Genomic DNA, 27,769 nt, shown 5'->3' with positions numbered 1-27,769 from the left:
CTGACAATGACTTGAATGCTGATTATTGTGAAGATCGACAAAGGAGACAAGGGAAGGAGGAGATGAACCGTTTCCTGCGAGCAGGTGGAGAGAATGGAGGACTGCTGACGGACTGCAGGGAGCTGTCACCCAGCCACACCGCCTCCTCCTCCTCCTCCTCCTCATCTTCCTCCTCCTCCATCTCCATCACCTCCTCCTCCTCCTCCTCCTCCAGCGCCGCTGGCTCAGCCGACAGACACGCGGCCCTGCCCTCGGTCCAGACCCGGGGACCTGGTGGCGGCGGCGGCGGCGGGTCGGAGCTGAGGAGATCCGCGTTTAAACGCAGCCGAGCCGGGCGGGAGGGACGTGAGGAACCGGCGGAGGCGGCGGCGGCTGCGGATCACTCAGCGGCGGCTGTCGCGGTGCGAGGCGGCAGCGTGGAGGTGTGCTTCGGGCTCGGTAAGCAGCAGCAGCGGGGTCGGGAGGCTCAAGGACGCAGCGTCAGTGGAGACGGTCTGGAGATGATTTCAGCGGCCAGCAGAGACGCGGACGGCGGCGGCGGCGTCTGCGAAGCGACCCCTTTTTCTGCGACATGCGCCAAAGGCAAGGAGGAGAGGAAGGGGAAGAACGTGATCCGGGGCTGGAAGAGGGAGAGAGACAGGGAGAGGGACGCCGCTGCTCCTCCTGCCCGGTCGAGGAAGGAGAAGCCCGGTGATGGCTCGTCTCCTCCTCCCTCCGTCTTCCTCCCATCGTCCGCCCTGCCTGAGCATCACCTGTGCGGGCCCGCACTCTGCCACTGCGCCGCGCCGGACTCCGGGATCATGGGAGATAATAGCGGCGCTGACAACGTAAACAATAACAATAATAGCGGCGGAAACGCTAAAAACGCGCTGGATTGTGGAATTAAAAGCGGCAGCGGCGGCGCTATTGTTGTGAGGCGGCAGCATGACGACACACCGGCCGCCAAGAAACACAGAGGAGCGGAGAAGGTAAGCGGCTTTTATTGTCTGGACACATGACAGACACACAGAGCAGCGGCTTCACCCCATCCACACCTCTGGAACAGCAGAGGGATGGAAATGTACCTTCATACCACACAGTCTGTCCAGGTGCAGGTGTGAAGGCCACAAAGAGGCAACACACACACACACACACACACACAGAGGCAGGAATGTTTAAATGGATGGATGCCTGCCTGCCACATGATGTTTATTTCCTATTGTTGTTGCCCAGCTGGTGGCATTGTTCCCAGCCTCACTGTCTGTGCTGATATCCGTCAGGCTAATGTAGAGATTTTTGTGTTTTGGGGGGAGATAAAGAAGAGGAAGAGGGAGGAGGCAGGATGTCCTCCATCCTCCTCCTCCTCCTCACCTCATTTCAGAACCATTTAATCCCGTCTTCCTTGTTTTTTTTTCTGGGATTAGAGGAGTAAACGAGAATCTGCAGCAGCAAAGGGAAGGAAAATGGGCTCGCTCTGCTCGTGGCGTCCTGCTCTGCCTTTGTTTGTTTCATTTGGTGGAAGATGTGTGGAGCGTCTCTGAATACTGCAGGCTGACAGGTTGGATTGTGAAGTCATTTTTGGCTTTAAATAAGTCCTCTCATGGGAGACGATGGCGGAAGATGGAGGGATGATGGGTGGAGGGATGAGGTGAGCTGGGGAGAGAGACATTTGATAGAGAGAGGGATTGGATGTGACAGCAGAGGACACAGGCTCAAAGAGTCTGCAAGACAAAAAAGAAACAGATGGAGGACGTCCAGGAGGAGGGTGTTTTTTTTTTTTGGTTTGTTTTATGCAGGATTAGACGAAGAAGGAAAAACCGAAGCATCCTCCCTGCTGCTGCTGGCAGATGCTGCTGACAGGAGGAACGCTGGCCTGCTTTGTTTATTTGTTGATCAGAAGGATTCCCGTTCAGCAGAGCTCAGTCTGTGGGGACTGGAGTCATTCTGTCAACAACACAGAGCGTCTTCTGATGGTTGCACCGGACCTTCAGAAACACTGAAACTGTGTTTTCAGGGTTATTATGCTGCAAGGGAGTGTTTAGATTCTACAGTAGAACATTTGTGGGGGGTTCATTTCCGCCCTTTAATGAAGTGCTTCAGAAGCGTCACTTTGGTTTGGTTGGTACTCGTGGTTGAGTCAGTTTCTAAAAACAGCTGGTTAAGGTTAGGTGCTTTAGATAATGGTGGTTTGGTTATTAGCTTTCACAGCATTGAACACATTTTACGAGTCAAAGCTTTTCCGTCTGCTGCCGCCACCTTTGGCCGCCGTGGTGACAAGTCCTGACCTCAGCAACACCTCTGACATGCAGGCGGCAGATGTGTACACTGAGGTTGTTTCCATGAAGGAAATGAGGACCTCAATGTGTTCTCCTGGTGATCAAATACATAGGGATGAACCCGCCTCTTTGTCATGTTGTGTTAGTGATGATGTAAACGTTACTTTCTTCTTAGTAAAAATGCGCTGGAGGCCGCCGTCGACCCGCTCCGGCTCGTCCCAGCTCTGTGTTTAATTATTATTCTGGAAATCAAACGCTTTTGCTGCTGCAGCTTTAGAGCTGTTGTGCCTTTTGGAAGCACTGGAGTTAATCTGATTAAACCAAATTGAGTCACTATGAGAAAGTGTGATGCGTTTAATTTAACTGGAATCAAAATTGGATTAAATAGTTACACCCCTGCTGACTGTGGAAGCAGTGAGTAAGAGGCAGAGGTGTGTAGCTGTGCAGAGCTGAGACGTTACACTCTGCATATTAACTGCAGTCAAATGAGAGATTATTACACTGGAACATACATTAAATATCATTTACAGAGAAGCGCTGCTTATCCCCGGTAGGCAGCTGTGAAGGTGTTCCTGAAGAGCTCCGCTTATTTGTTTTCTTTCTGGAGGATCAAATAAATGTAGCGTTTGTTTTCACCTTGAACGGTTCTTAATGTTATTGTCTGTAGGCTTTTCCTTGTGTTGCTCTTGATTCGTGTAAGCCCACATAAAGCAACACCAATCAGTTAATCAATCAGAAGCCCGTCACTGTTGAGCACGAGTATGATTAAGGTTTGTTACTTCCTGTGATACACGTTGACATATTCGATGCTTAAAATCCTGATGTGACGTTCCTGAGTCTACTGGGGGAAGCATGCTCACTGTAAACATGTTTGTTTCTGCTAACCAGTTGGACATTTTAACATGGAGGTCTTTGGGGACTCATTTTTGGAGCCAGCCACCACGGGCGGCAGGTTGAACTGCAGTTGTTCATGTGTGTTGGCCACACACCGAGCTGCAGACACCTTAAAGTTATGTATGTATGTGAACTGAGGCTGGGTGTGATGTTGGCCTTCTTTAAAGCTCGATTACTCTTAGAGAACTGAGACATTTCTTCCAATACCTGATTTAATCAGCATTGTCTGTTTGCTTGGCTAAGCTAACTTGGCTAAATGTTAGCTTCACAGTTTTGGGGCACTCACTCAGTTTGTCTTCAGCATGTTGTCTTTGTTTTAACAGTGAAAGAAATGTCACTGTGTGATGTTTACTGCTCTGCTGTGAGTATGGCAGCTGAAAGAGAACGCAGGATATTTCCATATTTTAACTTTTATCCCCCCAAAAAATCTTAATTTATCTCTTTATGGTACCGAAGCCTCTCCTGTACTGAACCGTACCAGACCTTTGCACCCCAAATATTCATTTGCAGTGGACCCTGCTTGTGTTTGCTGTGTGTGGAAGATGGAAACTAATGAAAAGGTCGTCTGTTTGATCGCACATTGGATGCAAAGTGGAATGTTTCGTTAACGTTAATAACCGCTGAAGGGATGAAGCTTCATGAGAAAATCCAGTCCATCCTCAGAGAAATGAAAACAGATCTGCTGCTGAGGCTCCAGCTGCATGACAATAAGAAGCACTCGAGTCTGTCTGTGAATGACAGCGGCTGCTCTGCTATCACTTTCCGTCTGTCAGTCTGGATCCCTGCAGGCGGAAAGAGGATGAAACAACAAAACACTCCTCCTGCATTTGATCTGAATCCTGATCACCTCACTGCTCTGTCTGTGTCTGTCAATATGTTGTTGTTTGTAACTCTGACTTATAAGTTGCCCCTTAAGTCATCTGCTGGGTTTTTAGCAGGTTTGCACTGGACTGGTTTCCATGGCGATCGTGCCAGTGCTGATTGATGATGATTTATTCAGACAAAGTTGTGATTGGGGTGTGATGTTGCATTGTAAACAGAGTGTGGGGCAAATGGCAGCAGTGACGCTCCGCATCCAGTTGCTTTTTACTCACGCTGAAAGCCTGCAGGTAAACTCCAGCCTGGCCTTTACCGCTTTACTGTCATTTTTTCAGAGTACATGGTGGTGCAGCATCGAGTATGAGGTTATGTCACAGCTCGCTGGATATTCTCAGCTTATGTGTTCGGAATTGTTGTCATTAGCAAACGTTGTTTTACCAGTGGACAACAAAAACTCCCTGGACTGCTCTGGTTGTGAAATTGGAAGTCTCCAAGCTAATATGATGAACAGCAAACAATAAGCTAGCTGTCAATGGAGCGAGGCCTCAATTCTTCCATTCAATTTTTAACACAAGTCAATTGATATATGCTTCTTCTGCTAACAGACACAAAGGACCTGGTATTAATAAATACATGAATATAACATATGGAAGTATATAACCAGTTCTAAGTGAAGGCTCTTGGTCCTCTGATACCACAGCCTGATTTTAAGCAGCCAGAAAAAAATATTTTCCATTTAACTTGAGTGGACAGACGTTTAGGTAGAAGAGAGGAACAAGTGGACGAGTGAACGGCAGTGTGAAGTGTGTTTTCAGAGCAGCAGATCGTGTGGAGGCTGCACTGAGAGTCCATTAGCTATCAAAAGTCTCAGTGCCCACAGAGTGAGAAGGCTTCATGGCACGACGGCCCGCCCACACGCTCCGGTCTGCAAGCTGGCAGGTTCTCCTCTGCATCCATTCACCACTGCTACAGGAGGAAACCCTGAAACAAAAAGAATCATAATATCACCTCCCACCACCTGTCATTACCTGAACGCCTTTTTGAGAAGCACCCCCCCCTCATCCTTTCATGCTTTATTTTGCTGCTGCTTCCTCTCACAGTTGGGGTCCTTCAGATGCTCAGCAAGTGTTTCATATCTGTTAAAATCCAGATCAGATTAAAGCTGCTTTTATCATAATCATCGGCACACGGGGGACGTTGTTTAATGCTCCTTGTCTAGAACAGGAAGAACATGTACAATGTTCACCTGGATACACCTGTGGTTGTAGCAGGTTCTGCTTACTTAGAAGCCTCCAGACTGGGCACTCGTTTTCAGTCTGATCAGCATCTAACCACATCTTTTGGATTTTAAATAGAACAATGTGTCTACTCAGATTTGCTTATTTGAAGTGAAGTCTGAAGTGAACCAATTATAAACTGCGTCAGATGTTCCCCAAGCAGCACCCATCCATGGCAGAGAAAAACTGCAGTTCTTCTATCGTCCAGATGAGAAAGGGGAGTCAGTCCTCCTGCTTTACAACAAGAATAAACATGTAAACAGAAATCTACCGGTACATCCACCACCCTGCTCCATGTGGTGGCCTCTCTGACTATGTACATCATCCCCTTGGTCAAATGATGTGTTATAGAAATGTCGTTTCTTTGGCTGTTGTGCTGGTGGGCCCGTCAGCGCTGCCATCTTTAAGGCTGATGGTAATCTGACAGAATCTCCTGTCTCATCAGCTGTCACGCTGAAAGCCTGTGATGTCTGCCTCAGTTCAGATGATTTGTAATTATATCATTATGAAAACGCTGCTTGCAAACACTGCAGCTCTGGGAGATTAATTTATGCAGAATTGGGCTAACGTAATTATTGTTAATGGTTGACTGAGCAGCAGCAGTGTTGGAGGAGAGCGCTTCAGATATTCTGCAGCAGAGTTATTATAGCGGTGAGTAATGTCTGTTGTTGTTCAGTCGGTTGGTTTAAATGCCATTAGAGCTTGTCATTCAGTAGGAAGGTAAGTGGTGTGTGTGTGTGGACGAGGAAAAAAGAGCAGATATGAGCGAAGCTGGAGGGAGAAAATGGGGAAAAAAAGATGGCTACTATTCAGAAAAACACACACACTCGACGGATTGTCTGCACATTCACACACCGCCGCACACACACACACACACACACATGCCTCCTCTTTCAGCAGCCTGACAATAAAGACAGGGGTGATTTCTGTCTGCGAACAAAAAAAAACATCAGTGTGGCTGCTCACTGAGGGCTGAGGAAGAGGAGAGGAAGGACACAAAGAAGAGGATGAGGAGAAGGAGGATGGCCAAAATGAGGAATAAGGAAGAGGAGGAAGAATAGGAAAAAAGAAAGAGGAAGGAAGAAGAGCAGGGCTATACACACACATATATATATATATATATATATATGTGTGTGTGTGTGTATATAGAAAGGGGGAATCGAGGAGATGGATGAGAAAATGAGATTAAAAGAGGAAGAAAGCATAATGGAAATTTGACAGGAAGATAGTGGGATTGTAGAAATGAGGAAGATTAGATAAAGAAAACAGAGCAGGAGAGGAGCAAGAGAAGAAAAGATGCAAAGACAAAGAGGAGCTGGAGAAAGAAGGAAAGGAGAGGATAGACGGATGGATGGATGGACGGATGGACGGATGGATGGATGGATGGATGGATGGATGGATGGATGGACGGATGGATGGATAGATAGGATGGATGGATGGATGGATGGATGGATGGACGGATGGATGGATGGATGGACGGATGGATGGATGGATGGATGGATAGGATGGATGGATGGATGGATGGATAGATAGGATGGATGGATGGATGGATGGATGGATGGACGGATGGATGGATGGATGGACGGATGGATGGATGGATGGATGGATGGATGGATGGATGGATGGATGGATAGGATGGATGGATGGATGGATGGATGGATGGATAGATAGGATGGATGGACGGATGAACGGATAATTGGATCGTTGGATTTATTAAAATTCTTGATCGGCGTTTTTGAGCAGATTCCTCTGTAGTCTGTGGTGCATAAAAATGTGATGGAAGATTAAACTGTAAGCATAAAAACCCACCGATGAAACAATGTCTCTTTGTTTAATTATAGATTTTAGAGGCAGAATTAATGGAAAACTCTGACGGCTCCCCTGACACCCACCACCCAGCCTCCTCTTCCTGATTAATTTGGGTAAATCCAGCGCTGCATGCGAGTTAGGACAGCTGTTTGTGATTCAGCCTCAACACAAAGCTCCAGTGTGCCGACGGAAACATTCAAGTCTTCTCCATTTTAAACCCACAGCAGATTTGTCTTCTCCCACCCTCAGCCTTTCTGCAGAAGATTTAAGGGCTGATGCCAATAAACAGAGTTATATGTATATTTTTCTTATTTATAACAGGACAGAGAAAACCTTTGTTTAAAACTTGAATTGTTTGTAATCATTCATGATGACAAACCTGTGTGTGTGTGTGTGTGTGTGTGTGTGTGTCTAACTTTACTGGCGAGGCGGCGTTACAGTAGATCGGTTAGGTTTAAGCAAAGATCGTGGTTTTTGTGGACAAACATGTTGTGATGTCACCCAGCAGTGTGTGAAGAGCCGATTTAAATCTGTATGTGAGGCTCCACCTGCCGCCATGTTGGCATCTGGCTGCACCTTAACTTGAGGTAAAGAGGTCATGAGTGGAGCTGACGTAGGCGTGGAGGCAAGAAAACACCTGACCTTAAGTGGTCAAACCCTTCAAGTATCAGCTGTTTGCAGTTCAGGACTAAAATACAGAATGTGAACAGCTTGGATACACATAAAGAGACGAGGAAGGATCGACTGTTCATATCATATACAAAATGTCATCAGTGTTTGATGACTGAGGAAGATGGCACCTGTCAGTCAAAGCGGTACAAACAGTTTGTCTTTCTGTTTTGTACCAGGCTGTGAACTTGATTATTGGTCTTTGGGGATTGAACCAGCAGTGTTTGACACTTGAAGTCATTTAACAGCACCAAGCTGAATGTGGACAGGTCTGAGATGAACATTTTTAAAGGCAGGGTAGGAGGTTTTAACACTCAGTGAGAGTCAGCCAGATTTCCAAAGTAAACACACGGCCCTTTCTCTCGACGCTCACCCCGAAGCCACGCCTCCAATCACATGGACGCGCATCACCTGAAGACGAGCTGCGGTCTGTGACTTCGGCCATCATGCCGACCTCTCTGGTGCACAGAGCAGGAAGAGAGTGACAACCAGCCAATACAGGGTCCACCCGGAGGACTGGCTGATGTTTTTATGTTTTATAGCTTCAGATGATTCATATTCTTCGTTTTAATGTGAAACTGCCGAACTAATCGGTTGCTATGGGATTGTGAAGAGAAGTTACACTAATTTAACAAAAAGTGCATCAGAATGAAATCTCCTACCCGACCTTTAAGGCCACAAATCATCTTGTAGAGGGAGTGAGAGTCCCAAACCATGTTTTCTTTAAGCTAAGCCTGTAATTTAATCCCAGTCAAATTGAGAGTTAAGAGTGACTGAAAACATTTCTGATCAAGTAGACGTCACAGTGTGACAGTGACCTCTAGAAAATGTTTTACCTTGTTTTACACTGGTGATAACAGGCTGGATCATTTTCCTGTGGAAAGGGTCTTTGGAAGACGTGGCCTCTTGTCTGCCTCATGCACTCCTTGATATGATGCAGAATTTATAGCATCACTGGCTGAGCTGCTCATTCCTGGAGGCAGCAAAGCTTCAAAACTTCAGACCAAACATTTCCACCTTCGTTTCATGCTTGTTACAAGCTTCTTCTTCTGAATATCTGCACGTCTGCTGTTACTGCAGCCAAACTATATGAAGGGATATAAGGTCAGCTCTGATCTTATGTGCTCCAAACATCACTTTGGATTCTAATACGTTCTTTAACCGTTGGTTCGACTCTGTGAGGATGAAGACAGATCCTGTGTTTGTGCACAGCCCCGGGCTGCATACATATTTTACTTTCATGTGTGTCTTTGCGTGTTTCATTCTCTCATGCAGCTTAGCTAAGGCAGCAACACTTGAGTTTCTCCATTTTTTGTTGCTGCTCAAGACAGAAAAATAGAAATCAATGTTCACAGAAGCTGGAGGCGACGTCAGTGATGCAGAGCTCCAACCTCACACTGATGCTGCTGACATGACCAGTGAGCATTGATCATCTTCTTTACAAAGAGCTAGAGCTGATTCCTCATCTGCAGATCTGTCTCTGTGGACGTCACACACACTGACGGTGTGTTCGATCGAATGTGTTTATTAGAATGTTTGCTCCATAGTGATGTCAAATGAGGCTGCTTGGAGCTGTGATCATTTTTAATTGAGAAACGACGGAAGCTGGTTATTTGACTCTGTTATAGCTGCTGTGTGAATTGCAGCCTCGTTGTTTTTGTTGTGTGTGTCTGAGGGAAGAAAAAGGCTTTAACGGGCAGAACAGAGACCGCCAGGGATCCAGAGTCTTCCTTTAGAGTTAATTTGCTTTGTGATTTGGCAGACTTTGTCCTGGGTGGTCTCTGTCGGCATCTGTGTGGGAGTGAGCAGACGTTTCATGGAGCTTAGAGGATGCTCTGTGATTTTGTTTTATTGCTATTTTGCGTATACATTTGTATTGTTTTCTGATGAATGCAGTGCAGAACGCAGATGAAACAAAGCAGTTTTTAATCCCTTGAACTCTGTGAGACAGAGTAACTGAATCTGCAGTGTTGAGTTTCCTCTGCAGATGGAGCTGTGCAGATAACAGAGGGGAGGCAGGCTGGGTGGTAAGAATGGAATAGCTGCTAACAAGCTATCCTTGAGCTGGATCCATACTCCACGAGAACAAAGAACTCGCTCCTCGCTCCACGGGTGGTAAGAGTAAAAAAAGGTACCATACTCCCAGAGAAGTGTGTGTGCATACAGCCCGCCCACGCAGTGCACGTCACACAAAAGGTTGACCATGCAATTGTGTTGCAAATTGTGAGCACAGTCGTGGTGACCTGGCCTAATGAGCTGACAACGTGTGGATGACTGTCTGCAATCATACATCCCGTCCCCCGGTGTTTAATGTTCGTCCAGCCGCTGTAACGCCGTGATCAATACTGGGATTACTTTTTATCGCCACCTTTTGGACAGACGCTCTCCTAGGGTTGGGCGATATTGGCAAAAAAATTAATCAGGATTAATTGTGGCATTTAGCCGATAACGATTAATTTGACGATTAATTGATGACAGTTGCACTGACATGTTTTTGACTCTAAATTGGCACAGTGTTCTAGCATGATACCGACAAATCATCAGTCAAGTTACTTCATTCTAACAGGTTAAGCTGGTAAGTAGTGATCAGGCACCAACCAGCCATGTTTGAAATATGTGTTGATAATATTGAGGCACAAACTGCTTCAAAATAATAATGAAGCAAACATTTAAAGAACTTTGTCCTTCAGATGTTCTTATCTTCAGGTCACAGAGCAGCATGTCAACATTAACATTAAACAGGACAAATAAGTTCAGAAAAGTCACATCAGTGATTATTTCAAGTTAAAAAAATGTGTCTGTGCAAATCAACCTGTTACGTTCTTCCAGCGCTAAGTTTGGTCGTAAGCAGCACGATGACTAAACGTATCGTGGATTCTCGGCTGAGTGGAATTCTTTCCAACATCTGCTGGAGGAGACTTCGCTGTTGTAATGTTTCCTATCTTGCTGTGGAGTCCGTAAATAAAGATCGGAGTTCATTCTTTTGATACAAGCAAAAATCCAGTTACTATAGCAACAACCAACGCTCCACGCTTCACCTAATGCATGTCGCGGCACTATATACAGCTGTGCTGCGCTTAATTCGGCTTTCTTCGTGCTCCGACTTATGGTGACAGACATTGAACCTCTGTTAGGAACATGCTGCTCGCGGGTGATGGTGAGTGTACGTCGTAACGCCGCACACAAAAATGCGTCATCATGACGAGGCACTAATCGCCGTAATCGATAAGTGGCAAATATTAATCGATGACAGTTTTTCTGACGATTAATTGCACACGATACGATTTTGCACAAGCCTACACTCTCCTCTGTGCGCCGTGTTTCTCCTTCCAGGAGCTGTTTGCCAGCTGCTCATCTAAACTGTCCATCGTCGCTGTGCTTCCTCTTTCTGTCTGTGTGTTCTGCACCTGAAGAAGCTCTTGGCTTCTCCACAATAAATTCAGACAAATCACACAATTGTTCTCACACAGCACTGAGAGAAAAAGTTCTCCCCGGGCCATGTGTCCGAGAGAGCTGCAAAACAGGTGCTCCGAGAAAAAAATGACGTAATTTTGTAGGAGGAGCGCCGGCAGCGAGGAGCGAGTTCACTGTTCTCGTGGAGTATGGATCCAGCTTTAGCATGTCTGACTGTATCTTCCTTCTTCTGTTTTCAGCTGTTTGCTCTTTGTTTCTGTCACAGTGCAGCTGCAGATGTTTCCTCTTACACCTTTTTGTGATGTCTTTCCCTTGAATGATTACATCACTGGAAAACCATATTAGTTGAAAAATGAAGTTCCATTGTTAAAGAAATGTGTCATATTTTACTAAAGCAGTGGCTTCCAGGGGAGTGAAATGATGCCAATACTTCAAAAGGGTGAAAATGTCCCAGTAAACATGGTTCTAGCCCGTTTTGGACTCTTACTCAGAAGGAGAGTGACGACTCGGATCAGAGGCTGTTTGCTTATAAGTGACTGCCCTCTTACCTCAGCTCCACTTCTGTGCCTGTATTTGGAGTTTAGGTGGACACAGTCATAGACAAAAAGGTTTGTCCATTCCTTTTCCCACTTATCTGGGTAAAATGCGTTTGTTATAGATGTTGGAACTACCGGTAATCACTAAACCAAAAGATTCCCAGTCCTCAGTGGAGGTGTGAATCTTCACAGCTTCGTCATTTGATTCAGCTACAGCTGCCAGTGATTCCACAATGACTCTCATCCTCAGCTTAATTAGTATCTCTGTCAGCCTGTGTGACTAACGACCAGCTCTGTTTCCTGTTATATACTGTGTCTTCAAGAGGAGCAGGAGAAGTTCAAGAATCCCATGCTCCAATTGACTAGTGGGACTCATTGACTCCTTTAGCTGGGCTGTTGGTTTCGTTTGTACAGTGCAGGCAGGGTCTCTGTGATTGGCAGTCCACAGCATTGTCAATAAGATTTTAAAGCTCGGTTAGGCTGATGTTGTGTCCTCATTTCTGGGCTGGATCTTCTGGTTTCCTTATAGTTGCAGATGTTAGCTCAGGATGAAACATGGTTCTTCAGGTTGACTGTGTTTCCAAAGTGCTGCTGTTTCTTCTACCTTCCTGTAGCTCCTGTAGTTTGGGTCACAGTACATGTATGTGAGCGTCATCCACACTGTAATTGCACTGATGTGGAGTCATTTGCATTGCGTAGCGTTGTATGTCTATGAGTTTTCCATGTCTGTTGTCCTCACTGTAGCATCTGTGACCTTGCAGTCACCTCAGCAGTTTAAGCTGCCATAGAAGAAGAATGAGCGTTTTTAAAAACAATGGAGCAGCTGACCCTGGAGTCTTTTGTTTTCCTCACTGAAAGAGAAAGTCTTTCCTTGTCAGAGCGACGTGTGAGTAACTGACTGATCCTCATAATAACACAACAGAAGCAGCGCTCTGTTATCTGGGAACGCAAAATGCTACAGAGGCGCTCAGCGTTGGACGTGACAGCACGCGGCTGTTTGCTCAGCCGCTTCCACATGGCGAGGAAGTTCTTCTGAGCCGTAAAATCACTCCAGACCGTCTCTCAGTGAGATATCAGTCAGGAGTGGAGGAGGCACAAAAATCCTCCACGGCTCTCTCGGCAGAATTATTTCCCAGAGCTGCTGTAATTGGGACTGTAATAAGTACTGAAGATAAGAGTGGAGGTCTTAAAGGATTTCATTACATGTAACCATGGCGATGATGGTGGCTAAGATCACTCGGTAACTTCTTTTGTAAAGCACTACTGGAAACATTGTGAAATAACTGTCGTTCTGTCATATCACAGAATTAGATTAGTGTATCTACATATGCAGAAAATGGAGAACTTCATAATGTCTGTCTTTGTTTGAGAAGAGAGTTAAAACGACCAGACATGATCGGGTGTCCGTGTGCTGACCTGTAACAGCAGTCAGTCAGTAAGAGAGTGACTAAAAGTTTATGGCAGCACCTTTTAATCCAGTATAACTCAGAGGTCCCCAAGGTTGGACCGTGCAGATAACGAAACAAAGCCAAGAGACGGTGGCTGCTTCCACACCTCCGGGCTTTGGTCTGTTGGAATCAAACTCTTGTTGGTTTTGGTTTGGTTTAGTTTCATCTGCTCTGAACCCGGTTATCACTCTCAGACTTTCAGACAGGAGTTCTGGATCTGCGTTGCTGCAGAAGGAAACAGTATTGTCCTGATATGTGACTGCAGGGCGTTAACAAGCTGTTTTCCAGCTGCCTAAAACTAAACTAAATGCAGCAATGTAAGAAACAATCACCATGGTGATGACCAACCTCCACGGCCAAAGTGTCTCTGCCATAACAGAAACACACTGCAGTCCACAGCACATGATCAATGTCCTGTGTTCACTTTGTTCCCCTGGTGACACATCTGACCACAGACCAGGGAGAATGTTCACGCCTGGGTGGACACCACAGTAACTTAGTCAGTCTTCTAACAGAAGCATCAATACATCCTTTGATTTAGCAGTGATTCATCTTCTAATAAGACATTGGTTATAAGACATTGGTTATAATCATAACATGTATCCCAGCTCCCAGTATCCCAGATCCTCCCATCTAATCAAACACGTCATGAATGAAGTCATCTGTAAAATGACTCCTCCTCTCCTTCTCCCTCCAGGTTGACACCATGTTTACAGTGCCGGCTCCCCCAGCTCCAGGTCACACTGGGGCCCCAGGATCCTCCCTGCCCACGGCCCCCTCCTTCTCCCCGCCGGCACTGCCCACCTCAACCCCGAAGCAGCTGGCAGTGAGGACGAGGTCTATCGGCACAAACACCCAGGATGGAGCTGTGTCAGGGGTTCTGGAGGGAGACTCTTCCTGCCTGGGGCCCTGCCAGCCCGGGACCAGCGTCAACCTGGAGGGTATTGTCTGGCACGAGACGGAGGAAGGTAAGCAGCAGAGCGTTTCTTCCTTGTAGCGATATAACTCTTCATAGGGACTAGTGTTGCAGATTATATATATATATATATATATGGACTTGAATCCTGCTGCTGAGTTCTTCTCCTGCTGTGTTGGATTTGAGAGGCAGAGAAGCTGAATCCACAAGTTGTTGAAGTTTTAACCTTCCAGAAGTTTTACCATTCAAACCACCTGAGACGGCTGAGAGCACAGATCAATCATCACTGGAAAGAAATTGTCTGGATGTCCCAGAATTTAGAGAAATGCTTTGTTGATGAGGGTGTAAAACAACGAACATTTAACTGACTTTAATCAACAAGAAACTCTGCTGAAAACTTCCTGTGAGGCTGATGAGCACAGATGTAGGATGACCTCCTCTTCCCCAGAATATCTCAAGAGGAGTTTGTTTTAGTGCGTCTCATTAAAATGAAAAACAGTGCCGTTAGTGGGAGACGGTAATTGGAGACTCATCATTTAGAAGCTGTAGGACAGTTTCTATATTTCTGATCAGTCTGTCTGCAGCTGAGAGCCGAGAAAATGACTTATCCCAGTCCTAATTGGTGCACAGTCATGTGATTCTACTCCATGTTTGTGGTTCAATGTTCAAGGTGACCTAAACTTTGGTGTTTCCCAACCTCAGCTCCCTCCTCTGGTCTCATGAATCAATGCGTGTACAAATGTTCTGATTGAGGCGGGACTCATCACCACGTCTGATGGGGACAGGAGGTCCTCCCGTCATGGCGGGCAGTGCTCAGATATATATATATATATCTATAGGGATGTGGTCTGGTCAAAATGGAGGATGCTGTATCTAACCTCCTATAGAGAAAACACGATGAAGAGGACCAGAATTATTGTTTTAATTAATAATAAATGTTAAAAATTTTGGGCTACATAGGAGCATGTTCATTCTGGGCTGTCTCCAGAGCGCCCCCTATGGGACAGGAGGTTCAGACTTTTAGGCATCCTGTGATGAACGTCAGTCTCTTGGGTGTGAGTGTGTAGTAGTGTTTGTGTGTCCGCCACATGTTTGGATAGCTTAATGCTGACGGGTGCAGTTGATCTGACAGTCGAGCCCTGTGTGGTTTATGGAGCAGGTAAAAATCCGCCAGTTGTGCTGTTCCTGTGAGGATGAAGGGTTGGGATGAAGGGTTGGTCGTCCTTCCTCTCCATCAGACATCATGTAATAAAACACTTTCAGCTGATACCAGGCTGCCTCAAAGATGTCCACATAAAAGTGGGCGATGGTTAGATCTGTGTGGGTTTGAAAAACATATGTCACACAAACAGTAGACGATGTTTTATTTTTATCATAATGGACCTTAAGACTCTTTGAAGGCTGCACGTCCCCAGGAGACGGCTGCATATAGCCACAAGTCCAAATCTAGACTGGGAGTAGAACCAGAACTACAGAATGATACCATGGGAGAACGAATCAGACGGCTCGATGATTCACCCGCCAACGCGCTTTGATAGGCTGTTAACGAGCACGCCGCTCAGCGCTGCAGCCTCTCAGTGGAGGTGTAATACCTTTCTGCAGGCTGCTAATGAATAAATCCCATCTCTCGGTGCCCATCTCGCTCTGCCAGCCGCCGGGCCTCTGAAGCGAGTGGAGAGGCGTTTGTATCCCGGCCCAGTATAAATTAACTGAAGCTGCCCAGGCAAAAGGAAAAGGAAGGAAATACAAACAGAGCGCAGGGGAATGTACGCCCTAAACAGACCAGAGAGATGGAAAAGAACAAAATATCTGTTTGTATGGAAGAACCCAGAGGGAACTTCACCCAGACGGCGACTGCTTCACAGAAACTCCAGATTATAAACATCAACAGCTATTTAAATTAAATGATGTTTACCTTTCTTTATCACAATTCTTTTTCCAGAGAAAAGGTTCAAAAAGGTTTTAAATTAAAGAGAAAGAGAGGGAGAAGACAGAAACATGAATTTATGGTACTGAGGGAGGGATTCAGACAGAAAGCGATGTCAAAGAGGAAAAAAGGACAAAGAGAGGCTGTTTCTCTTTCTGCCGCTCTGGGACTATTGTTAGAGGGGTGGAATGATAACTGAAGCCCCCCCCTCCTTGTGGCGGCGGAGGGATATGAGGGGTGAAATGCAGGTTGCATGTTAATTAAGATGAATACTAATTAGGGAGACAGAAAGGAGCAGCTTCCTCCTCCTCCTCCTCCTCCTCCTCCCTGCAGGAGACCAGACTCTGATGAGCTCTAATCAAACACTGATTGGCTTCACTCTTAACGAAGCCACACAGACTGTCTGTCTGTCTGTCTGGATGCCAGTAAACATGTCAAATAATGACATGTAGTAACATCAACTTATATTATTTAACCTGAACGAGGATTTTGTTTAGTTATTGTGATATAACAACAGAAGGCCTGGATCTACTTTATATGTTCTACTGGTAACGATGGAGTGTAACATGTAGATGCAGAAAAACGTCCTTAAACTTAGGCCCCGTTCACACTGGAGAAAGTCATTCCAGCTAGAGTAGGATTGAGCCCAGACAGCCTTTAAGCTGGATGCGTTCAGACCTAATTTCAAATCTGGCTAGCACCCAGTTGTGTCCGCACTCAATCCGGCTTCATCCAGCGTGTTTGCTGTTCTCCAAACCACTAGGTGGCGCCTCGTAATATGGCTAATAATGTGGCTAGCCGGATTCGCTAGCCACATTTGCGTTCACACCTGAGCCACATTTGAGCCAATCCTGCTAGATCCACCTCTCGAGGGTGGATCTAGCCGGCTTGAAATCAAACTGGATTCAGCCGGATTGGAGGTGTTCACACTCGGAAAAAAACACATCTGGATTGATCTGGATGCGGCCAAATCCTGCTTAAGCCACATTTTTTTCCCCCAGTGTGAACGGGGTATAAGAGACAGTAAAACCGCTGAAACTAAATTTGTGGGAAAAAAACTCCAGGTGCTAAAGCATCATGTGATGTGATGCTTGCTGCAATCCTGGAGCAAAGCATGATGGTACAAAGAAGCACCATGAGCAGCTGAAGCAGGCCACCATATTACAGTGTCGATGCAGCTCCGACAGGTTGACAGGTTGCAGACGTCTTTCAGATGTTTCCAGAGGCAGACAGCCGAGCGATGAAGGAGTTAACAGCAGACGGCTCAGAGACGGACTGCAGTTGTTTGGATGGAGTTAGAGTGGATGTTATCTGCAGCAGATGAGGCATTTTATTTTGTCTCAGACACACACTGTTTGTTTGCAGCCTCTCCACACAAGCCACACATCATTTTTCGGACTCACTGGAAACAGACTTTGAAGGATTTCTCAGTGCCATGCATGTGGAGAGCAGCATGACAACATCCACAACAGCAAGACTCAAACCGATGAGCTAACCGCCGAGTCACTCCGGCTAAAAATAGAGTCACGTTTCAGAGCCCGAGAGGCGACACGAGGGTGACGAGGAAGACCTCCTCAGCTGCTGATCCTGCACTTCCTCTGTGTGTGTGTGGATCTACTTCCTGCTCCTCTAACTGCTCATGACACATCATCTAATAAGCTTGTTTTCTGCATGAAAACAGCTGATTGTCTCCGCGCCGCTTTGGGGAGTCTGTTCACTGCGTGTGTCCAGCAGCATTATCTGTATGTCCTTCTGTTACCGCCACACAGGGGTTCATTAGCAGACTCAAAAACCCGTCTCTATTAAGACTTTATCCTCGTTTCCTTCCTGAGAAGGGACGACGTTACTTGTCCTCTGAGACTTGTCCTGCGTCCTGGAAACATGGAATTTATTAGAGTCGATTGTTTCAGTCCTGAAAAAATGAGAAAAATAGTAAAATGTCCTAAAAAACTGTTGTTAAACAGAAGAGAGCTGAAAGGGTCCAGGTAACCCTTTACTGGCAGTGTGACAGTGTGTCTGCAAGAAAACGCTGAAAATTCCCCACAAAGCTGCAAGCCTCTGAATGCCACATGAGCTACGAAGACACAAAAATGTCAGATATGTATCAGTGACCATTTCAGGCCTGGAAGCATCAACCTCCATACCTCCTGCTGATGACTGGCTGCTGTCTGCTGATGGCACACACATGTTTATATAACCAGGGGATCAATGGCTGCAGGTTGATTTATGGATTGATGAGTCGATTAAATCCACCTGAATATGAACAGAGCAGAATGTTCATGCTGGATTTTCCTGTGTGTGTAAATATTTTAAATGAATGTCTTCATGAAAATATGACGACGCAGGAAATATATTTTATCAGTGGTGTGACTTTAAATCAAATCCGTCTCATGTCCTGTCTGTGTGTCACGTCTCTCCTCTGTCTGTGAAGCCTTCACCCATAATTAAAGAGCGCAGAGTCGTGTGCTGCAGTCAGACCTCGTGTTACAGCTCTGATACGTCCAAAATGTGATTTGCTTTAAGCATCACAAAAAAACAGAAGTTAATGGCTTTCGGATGTCAGTCTGACAGAGAGCAGCGCTTGTGTCCTCAGAATTCAAACCTTGAAATAAAACCTTTCTTCGTACAGGAGGTGGAGACTGACGGTGTTTCTGTTTTTTGTTTTTTCCCCCGGAGGCAGCGGCAAACAGTCTGAAAACAATTTGAGCCTCTTAAAAGTGTGAAGTCGTCCTTCGAGCTGCCTCCGCTCTTCATTTCCAGAGTGTAGCAGCTGTCGTCAGACATCTGTTGTGCTCATCACGGGGAGTTTTCTGTCTGCAGCGAGCTCCAGTCATTTTTATCAGTGCTTTATTACACTTCCTCATTAGACGCAGGCAAGAACAAAGACACACACAGAGGTGTTTGATTAATCACAGCCACACACAGACCTGTGCATGATGGAGCACTGAGCTCGCTCTCTGTCCTGTTTGAATCGACAGGTGTACTGGTGGTGAATGTGACGTGGAGGAAGAGGACCTACGTGGGAACTCTGTTAGACTGCACCAAGCACGACTGGGCGCCTCCGAGGTAACGCCGCCTTCTCTTTCCGCTTCTCCACTCAGACTAAACCTCTAAAAACTCAAAAAAACCTCTAATCTGTGCAGTGATCAGGAGGGCTGCGGCCTCACACACAGCTGCCACAGCCAGGTATTTGTGTGTAGTGTTGACATGTTTACGGGAATTCTGAATCTTCCTGAACACAGATATTGAATAAAATGGTTATTACAAATTATGGATAAATAAAACAATCCTTAAACATGACCTGAATACAAAGAAGAGTCCCCAGTCTGCACAGTTAACCATGGCTCTCACTTATTTTCACTTGCAGGTTTCGTCTTAACAGCTTTAATGAATAAAAAGCACTATACTAAGTAAATTAAACTTTCCTTTTCCATTCTTTTTTTAGAGAAATTGTAGTATTTTGAAAAGGGAGAATACATTAAAGAAAGACCCGGCAGACTGTGCTCCATAGTGGAGTGAAGGTTTTTATTTAATACACTAAAAACTACTGACGCACCAACAGAGTTTTTAGTGTGTGTTTATGATCATTTTCCTTCTCAGTAGACGTTTGCTTTGTTTATGTGGAGCTGTGAGCAGCAGAGGAATAGAAGAGCGTGTGTTTTGGCATGTTTACCACAGGGTACAGATGAACAGCTGTGAGAACTTAAATCGACACTTGAAGCAGTAGAAATCCTGCTTGTGTCATTTTTTCTGGCAGCTGTGAGCGGTGCGCCCTGTTTCATCACCTTTATCTGTTTCATTGTTGCTCCTTATTGGCCTTTATTTGCAGCTGATTGTTTGTTTGATTAACTGGAAAGAGCACTTATTCCTTCAATGTGCTTTAATGTCGCTAAAAGGATAAACGGGTTAAATTGGCTCCGGTGCTGTCGGCTGTTGTTTCGTGATGAGCTTTAACAAAAACGCTCTCCGCCCTGACAGTGAGTGCTTTCTGTGATCGTGGAGTGGAAAATGTGACAGTCCCTCCCCGCTCGGCTGAAACCTCTCAATTATTGCTGCTGTATGTAAATTGCTGTTGTCATGGCGATTAGAGCTTAATCTCAGGGACGAAATTGCATTTTTCATTCGGATGTCTGTCGGATTCAATGTTTTTATTTTAATGTAATATAATTCTTCCACTGCAGAGACTCATCACCGGGCTTTGAAATAACCAAAAGGTCAAAATATAAAGAACAAAAAATAAACAAAGTCTTCTTTAAAGTGGAAATATCCCATAAATGTCAAAGAAAATCCATCAAATCAGATTCCTGCAGCTTCAGTGACATTCAGGGACACACTGACGGAAAAAAAAAGCAATTACAAACATCACAGGAAGTATCAGATATCATCACAGAAGGGGCCGAGCTGGTCCGGTCTCAACGTGCTCTGCAGTCGGCTCCATTAATAACGTGATTAATACCCCAAACAGCCTCTGCAAGGTCACAGTGTGTTTAACACCAAGCAGTGTGTGACTGTCATCATCAGAGCATTTAAAGGCCTCTAAAGCTGCTGAAGTATCTGTGGATGAATGTGGAGTAATGCACTCACACCAATCAGCCACCACTGTAAGACCCTTTGAACCTGAACCTCTGAACCTCTGAACCTGAGCTGTGGTGTCTGCACCCAGACGCCAGCAGCAGGTCCTTTAAGGCCTGGTCGGCACCAGCGCTGTTTTAACTCTCAGGGGTTCTAATGTTCTGGCTGATTGGCGTATGTGAGAGCGGGGAAACGTCTGCAGCATTAAGATGCGAGGCACTGTGGTAAACAGTACTAAAGGACTTCAAAGCTGAAGGTACAGCATGTGAATACAAAATGTCTCCTTATCAAGTGCAGAGATAACAGTGGATTGTGCAGGTTTTCAAAAGGAGAGGAGCTGCTCTGCTCAGAAAAAATCAATTTTCATGCTGGCTGTCTGGCAGAGTGGTTCACATGGGCCCTGAATGGTAATTCAGAGGTTCAGTTTGGGTAACGATGTTAAGAACAAGAAAACAGGTTCATCCTCAGCTCCCGATCATCAAAAGGAATTTTCCTCTTTTTCTCTTCTGTCCAGGTTCTGTGAGTCTCCCTCCAGCGACCCGGAGCTGCCAGGCGGCCGCGGCCGGGGGAAGCGGATGCGAATGGCGATGGCGGAGCGGGCCTGTGTGGACCCGTCTCCTGCTGCCAAAGTCAGGGGCCTGTCGCAGCACAGGAGCCGTGGTGGAGGTGTGGCTGCAACCGCAGCGCCGATCCACAGCAAGGGACGGAGAGGCAGCCTGAACCTCATCAACAGCAACTGCCGAGCTCCTCCTTCTTTCTTCACCGTCGATGAGGTGAAGCCTGCCAACAGCGCCTCCTCCCTCTCCACCGGGAAGCGGAAGAACAAGCCGCCCGCTGACTTGGACCTCAGCCTGGTCTCCTCGGACGACATTAAAAATGGGAACGGGAAGAGAATTCGAGCAAAGTCCCGGAGCGCCCCATCCACGCCGCAGGGCAAGTCTGACCCCTCCTTCATGGACCCAGGAGGAGGTTGTACCTCCTCACCTCCGCCGCCCATCCTCATTGACTGCCCCCACCCCAACTGCACTAAACGCTACAAGCACATCAACGGGCTGCGTTACCACCAGACACACGCACACCTGGAGGCGGAGGAGCAGAGGAAGCCCGAGCTGGAGCCCATGAAGGACGGGGAGAGTGAGGAGCGCCTGTCGGACTGCGAGGACGCCATCAGCAACATGACTTACGACCTCTCAGAGACAAACAGCACCTCCAAGAAACCTGCTCCTCTCTACAAGGTGACCACGGTGGGCTCCCCAAAGAACAGGAGGCTGCTGCTCAGCACTGACCACAGCCCCACGGCCAACTCCAAAACCAGAAGAACCTCACTGCTGAAGGACGGCCTGATCGACGACCTCAGCAACCTGCCCATCATCTCCAACATGACCGTCGTCCTGGAGAACTGCATGGTCCCCGACAGGAACTCCTCGGTGGAGATGCCCAAACTGGAAGCTGAAGGTTTGATCGAAAAGAAGGGCGGTGCCTGTGATAAGGGGAAGAAGGCCAATGGAAAGGTGGAGAAGCTGTCCAAATCCAGAGCCAACCGGCCAATCGCTCCAGCTCCAGCTCCGCCCAAACTGATCGCCATCCCCAACACGGCGTATCCAGCTAGCAACGCAGACACTGTCACCTCACAGCAGCCGTCTCCTATGGCGGCTGTCGGCCTCACCAGTAAAAACCTTCCCCTGAAACCCATCAAACCAAAGCTGAGCATCGTGGTGGAGCCGAGTCTCGTCAAGGCCACGCAGGTCACCTGCAGTAAGGACGGCAGGAAGAAGGAGAAGCGCAGACTGAAGGACAAACACCACAAAGAGCCGCCTGCCAGGACGCCTAACGGAGACAGCAGCGGGATCAAAATGGACGACGGAGGCGGAGGGTCTAAAATGGGTGTGAAGGAGATTTCTGGAAGCCTCCTGAAGGAGCACCTCAGTAAACAGGATGTGATGAATGGACTCACGGAGAGCCAGGAGAGTCGGATGGCGAGTATCCGTGCAGAGGCTGACAAGGTCTACACCTTCACTGACAACGCCCCCAGTCCCTCCATCGGTGGGTCCTCGCGGCTGGATGCCGGCGGTAGTTGCCTGGCAACAGCAGACAGCAAGAACAACAGCCCCGCCTACTCTGACATCTCCGATGCCGGGGATGATGGGGGCTCGTCTGAATGTCGCTCGGATGGCCTCAGATCCAAGTCTGGCGCCTCAGCTTCCTCAGAGGTGAGCTCCAACAGTAACCATGGTAACTCTGTGGGTAAAACCCCACCCACAGCTGCCCCACCCTCAAAAGACCCCCAGTCCCCATATTACCATGGCTACGACCCCTACTACCTGCAGGGATACATGCAGGCGGACCGGCAGAACAGCGGCGCCTTCCACAAAAGCTCCGCCCATGACGGCAAAGGGAAAGACAGAAAAGAGGAGCTGAAGGACGAGGACAAAAACGAGTTCTCCGATCTGAAGAAAGGCGACGGGCCCCCTCAGTCTCAGCTGCAGCTGGCCATGAGTCAGACCCAGACCGCTCTGGCGCAGTCGCTGTACTACGGCCAGTACTCCAGAGGACTGTACATGGACCAGAAACTGCTGCTGGCCTCCAAATGCTGTGACCAGGCCGCCAAGCAGAGGGGGCAGGCGGCGAGAGACAGTGAGGACGGGAAACAAATGGTCGGGGGTGCGGCCGGCAGTCCCGTGTTAGGTAAAGGTCCGGACGGCGCCAAAGGCTGCTGTCCGAAACCCGTGCTGTCCTACGTGGAGATGAGTGAGAGAGGGGGCGTGAAGGCGGTGCACGGGGGCGTGGTGGAGCAGAAAGACTGTGATGACATCAAGTCACCCTCCTCTTCCTCTTCTTCATCACTCCACAACCCAAACAGTCAGACAGATCTGGACTCAAATGTTTCCTTTTCCAGTGTAAGTTTCTCCCTGTGTCTCTAACCCGCCGCCGCCGCTGATGGTGTTGTTGGTGTGCTTTAATGACTGCTGTGAGTGCTGAGCCGATAGGTGCTAATAACAAAGACCATGTGGCTTCTGTGGTGCTGTGGCTCGACCCTGACATACCGCTTCAGTCATTTTAATCGTTTGATTTGATTTGATACAGATGTTTTTAATGTTAAGAGTTATTTATGTACAGATATTGATCACCTCATGGTGCAGTTAGCCACGCTGGGTGATGCACAGAGGGTGTATGGATTGAATGAGCGCCGTGTTTGGGAGGGGAGGGTTTTTTTTGTTTGTTTCCTTCAGATCGGCCTAAATTCTGCACTCGATCATGTGTCTTGATTCGTGTCATTGAGAGGGACGCCACACTCCTCACATCCCACCTCTGAATGGCCGCCTGCTGTTTGAAACGTCGTCATCCTTCATCAACATCCCACCCAGAGCCGGTGATAGATGGTCTGTCTATGGCTCTGTTCACACTCAGTGTTTCCTCTATAGTCGTTCAGCAGCGGTGGGCCGCCGCAGCAAGTCGTAAATTAGCCTCCAAAACAAAAGCCTGCAGAGACAAACATTCAGACTTGTTGTGAAAAAGGTGTTTTTTTTTTAGTTTTAGCCGAGCAACTGGCCAAATAAACCAAACTGGGACAGAGACGTGGACCGAAGCTGAACTGACACCAAAATGCCCCCACCCACCACTGTTAACTAAGAATTATAGGGGAAACACTGCAACTAGCACCAACACTTGTCCCCATCGATCTAGCCCTCAGACGTCCCCTCCTGGGCTCACCGCCTGGCTCACAGCAAATACTCAGAGCTGCAGAGTCAACACGGGGAGGACGCCGAGGAGGGCGACGCTGACAGTGGGAAAGACTGGGGAGCTTCGATGGAGCCTGCCGGGGCCAAGATGACCTCAGGAGGAGGCGCGGACGCCAAAAAAGCCAGGGTCCACGCATCCCACGATCTCCTGCCCGCCATTGACGCCGAGGATTCGGACAGGCTGGAGGGGCCGGAGGATCAGAGCCAGGAGCCGATGGGGGGGGTGTCCGAGGAGTCCCAGAGCGCCCGGGCGGCCGTGTCTCCTCCAATGACTCCCCAGCAGCCCTACATCCAGTACCAGCACTCCTCCTATCCGCCGTACCTGGCCATGTGTGAGAGCAGCGGGGGGTCGTACAGAGGGGTGTCCCCGACCCTGGTCCACAACTACCCAGGTGAGAACAGCGCTGATGTCATCACTGTTGTCCTCCGTGTGTACATATGTTTATTATTATAATGTTTCTGTGCTTCTCTGTGTGTTTGTGGCCTCCAGGCTTCCACTATCCTCTGTACGGTAAGACTGCGGGCAGGGAGGAGTCGGAGGTGACTCAGTCCGGCAGAGGTGGAGCGGTGAGCGGCAAGCAGAGCAGCGACTCGCCCTCGGCCGTGGAGCTGCTGCAGCAGCAGAGCCATCAGTACCACGGAAAGTCCCCTGCTGTGAGAGAACCGCCCGCCTCGCTGCCACACAAACACTGCAGCTCACAGCAGAACCCCTCAGAGCAGGATTAAAGGAAAGGCAGACGGCAGGGAGCCAAAGTTAGAATATCTGCTCATCAGCGCTGCTGCAGATCTGTGCTGCCGCTGTGTCACCAGGAAAGAGATAAACGTAAACAACAACAAAGCAGGACTAATAAACATGACACGTCACAGGTTAGAAATCAGACTCTAGCTCTGGGTTTACTTTCCCTCTGAAGAACTTCCTCTGTTCTCCAGGGTCTCCTCTAGTCAGCCTCTAGTGGACACTGATGGAACTGCGGTTCTGTCTTCAGGGGTTTAGGTGTAGTGTTCGGGTTCCTGCTCCCGTTTACACAACAATACTGAGAGGGAAGCGATGAATGCGTCCCCTCTGCGGTCTAAGAACAATATGCATGTATATGTATGTGTCATAAAGCTACATCCGTCACACATTTTACAGCGTCACACTGTCACATGAATGCAAGTGTAAGTCTGTGTGTGTGTGTGTGTGTGCGCAGCCTGGCGAGAAGGGTTCCCCAGAGGGAGAGCGAGAGACGGACCGGGACAGGAACCACGTGTCGTTCGCCCGGCACCTCCACACACACCATCACACACACCTGGGCATGAGCTACAACCTGATGTCAGGACAGTACGACATCTACCAAGGTACAGACACTCACACGCCAGTGTTTCTGGGAGGGCGCGACAACGTGGCGGATGCTTCGTTGTCATGGAGATCTGTCAACAGAAGTTAAGAACAGGAAGAAACAACAGTTTGTTTACATTTAGTGGCATTTTTATATAATCAATAATCAGAGGGGTGTGCTGCCTTTCTGCCGACAAACATGTCAGGAGTGTGTTTAAGCTGCAGAGAACAATAAAAACCCCGTTCACACTGGAGAGTCGGTCCAGCTAGAGTGGGATTGAATCCAGATTCAGATCCAGATCCAGATCCGCCTTTAAGCTGGATACGTTCAGACCTATTTTCAAATCTGGCTATAACACACGTGTGTCCGCGCTCAATCCAGCATAACCTGGCTTGTTTGTTGTCCTCCAAACCACTAGGTGGCGCCTCATAATATACAGAGTCGCTCGTTTTCCGGTTCTAAAAGCAGTTTGTTCCTTTGTAGCCCTGTGGAAAATAAACTCGGGGCAAAGCTGTCGTAGTTAGCGATGTTATAATGAAGCGAGCGTATCGACTCTTTCAGTACAATTGCTTCACTGATCAAACGAAGCTGAGCTTAACAGCTCATTTGGGAGGACTGACACCTGCTGGTCATTTGAATGAAAAGCAATCCAACTGTGATAAAACATGTTCTATGGTTTATCAGAATTCCTGTATGAGGCATTGTACAGATATAAAGAAACGAAATAAATCTGTGCTCTAATTAATATTTCTATTTATAATTATATATATATATAAATTACAGAAGTGCTTGTGTAACTGGGGGGTTTGGGGGGGGGGTCTTTATTTTTATTTTTATTTAGGAACAATATTTGCTGACATCCTTTTTTCTTGATGGCTTCATTTTCGATACAATCACACTAAACACTGTCGGTATTTCCCGAGCCTTTTTCAGAAATTCACATCGTGGAATCACAAAGCGAGGCGGTCAGGCTGCAGAGAAACGGGGCCTCGACACAGGCTTCGTTTGGACACGCCCCTTTGACTTGATGCACGTCTCGGGGCTTCAGTGTCAGATGTGACGTCACTAGTCATAGTTCGACGGTTGTTTACGCAACCCGGGCACTGTCCCCGTGAACCGGAAGTATCAGGTCACTAGCGGGATTCATTAGCTGCATTTGTTGTGCTGAGCCAGATGTAAGCCAATCCAGCTAGATCCAGATACGGCCCGAATCCCGCTCTAGCCGGACTGATTCCCCGTGTGAACGGGGTCAAACACACACTGACTGATCATGTGAGGGACAAACAGGAGCTGCTGGTGTCAGCTGACTGCAGCTGTAGTTTTCTGATGTTCTCCCTCCTCTGTGTTGAAGGGTTGAGCTCCAGGTCTCTGGTCTCCAGTCAGCAGGTGTCAGGACACTCTTCCACTGGTGCGTTTGAACACAGACGTCACACATCCTTCATTTATTGTCATGTTTTTTTTGGAACATGTAAATTCTGTTACTCGATCTGGGGACGTCTTGGTTACCTGATGTTGGCCCGGATGTCCCTGAACGCCTCTGTCCGTTTGTGTCTCCGCAGACAGTGAAGGGAAGAAGTAGGACCATGTGACCACGTCTCACATGAGGAACGGCAGATTTATCAGACATCAATTCCATGGTGTTGAATAAGCTTCGCCTCGCTGAGAGGCAGAGAACATTTCTTACTAATGGCAGCCAACAGTTTTCTAACGCGTCACAGAGGAGGTGGCGGCGGCGACGGCGGCGGCGGCGGCCCACAGAGGGGCAGGAAGCAGAACCGGGGACGACCTGTGGGAACCCAGACTCACTCAGCCCGACCGCAGCTGTTCCACTTTATAAAGATGCACATTTATCGTAGTGTATTATGATATGACTGAATGTACCGACGAGGACCGTCCCAGTAGAGCAGGCGGCTTTTTAAAACAGCGTTAGGAAGCTAAGAAGTCTATTATTAACCTTATTATTCTCATTCTGATGACTGAAGTGGTCCTCCTCCCTCCATAGTGCTGACGCTACATTTGTATTACTACCCTGTACTTGAGCGTAACCATGTTGATTGTATTGTCTTTATGTGAGAGTAAACCTGCACATCGACCCGCCCGGTGCCACGTAGGAGCCCAGTGGTGTATATATTCTGTACAGAGCACTAACATGCTTTATTGTTGATCTCCATCAG

At 47.6% G+C, this 27,769-nt stretch overlaps 1 protein-coding gene across 1 annotated transcript; it reads left to right on the top strand.

The window, feature by feature from the left end:
* Window positions 1-62: 62 nt before the first annotated feature.
* znf608 (zinc finger protein 608) lies at window positions 63-27,769 on the top strand. The gene is made up of 9 exons (XM_028414518.1): window positions 63-968; window positions 13,819-14,089; window positions 18,943-19,030; window positions 21,051-23,433; window positions 24,221-24,668; window positions 24,767-24,930; window positions 25,467-25,614; window positions 26,947-27,003; window positions 27,155-27,769. The coding sequence occupies exons 1-9, from the start codon at window positions 63-65 to the stop codon at window positions 27,172-27,174; spliced, it is 4,485 nt and encodes a 1,494-aa protein (XP_028270319.1). The 3' UTR covers window positions 27,175-27,769.

This window comes from Parambassis ranga, chromosome 9, assembly GCF_900634625.1.
Source record: "Parambassis ranga chromosome 9, fParRan2.1, whole genome shotgun sequence".
NCBI classification, from domain to species: Eukaryota; Metazoa; Chordata; class Actinopteri; family Ambassidae; genus Parambassis; species Parambassis ranga.
Note: the sequence above shows the minus strand (reverse complement) of the source record. Positions and strands in the feature narration are given on the sequence as shown.

Coding starts and splice junctions, on each gene's coding strand:
- znf608 (XM_028414518.1), top strand. CDS start 63: ATGAACCGTTTCCTGCGAGCAGGTGGAGAGAATGGAGGACTGCTGACG. Junction 969..13,818: donor AACACAGAGGAGCGGAGAAG/GTAAGCGGCTTT, acceptor TTCTCCCTCCAG/GTTGACACCATGTTTACAGT. Junction 23,434..24,220: donor CAAATGTTTCCTTTTCCAGT/GTAAGTTTCTCC, acceptor CCATCGATCTAG/CCCTCAGACGTCCCCTCCTG.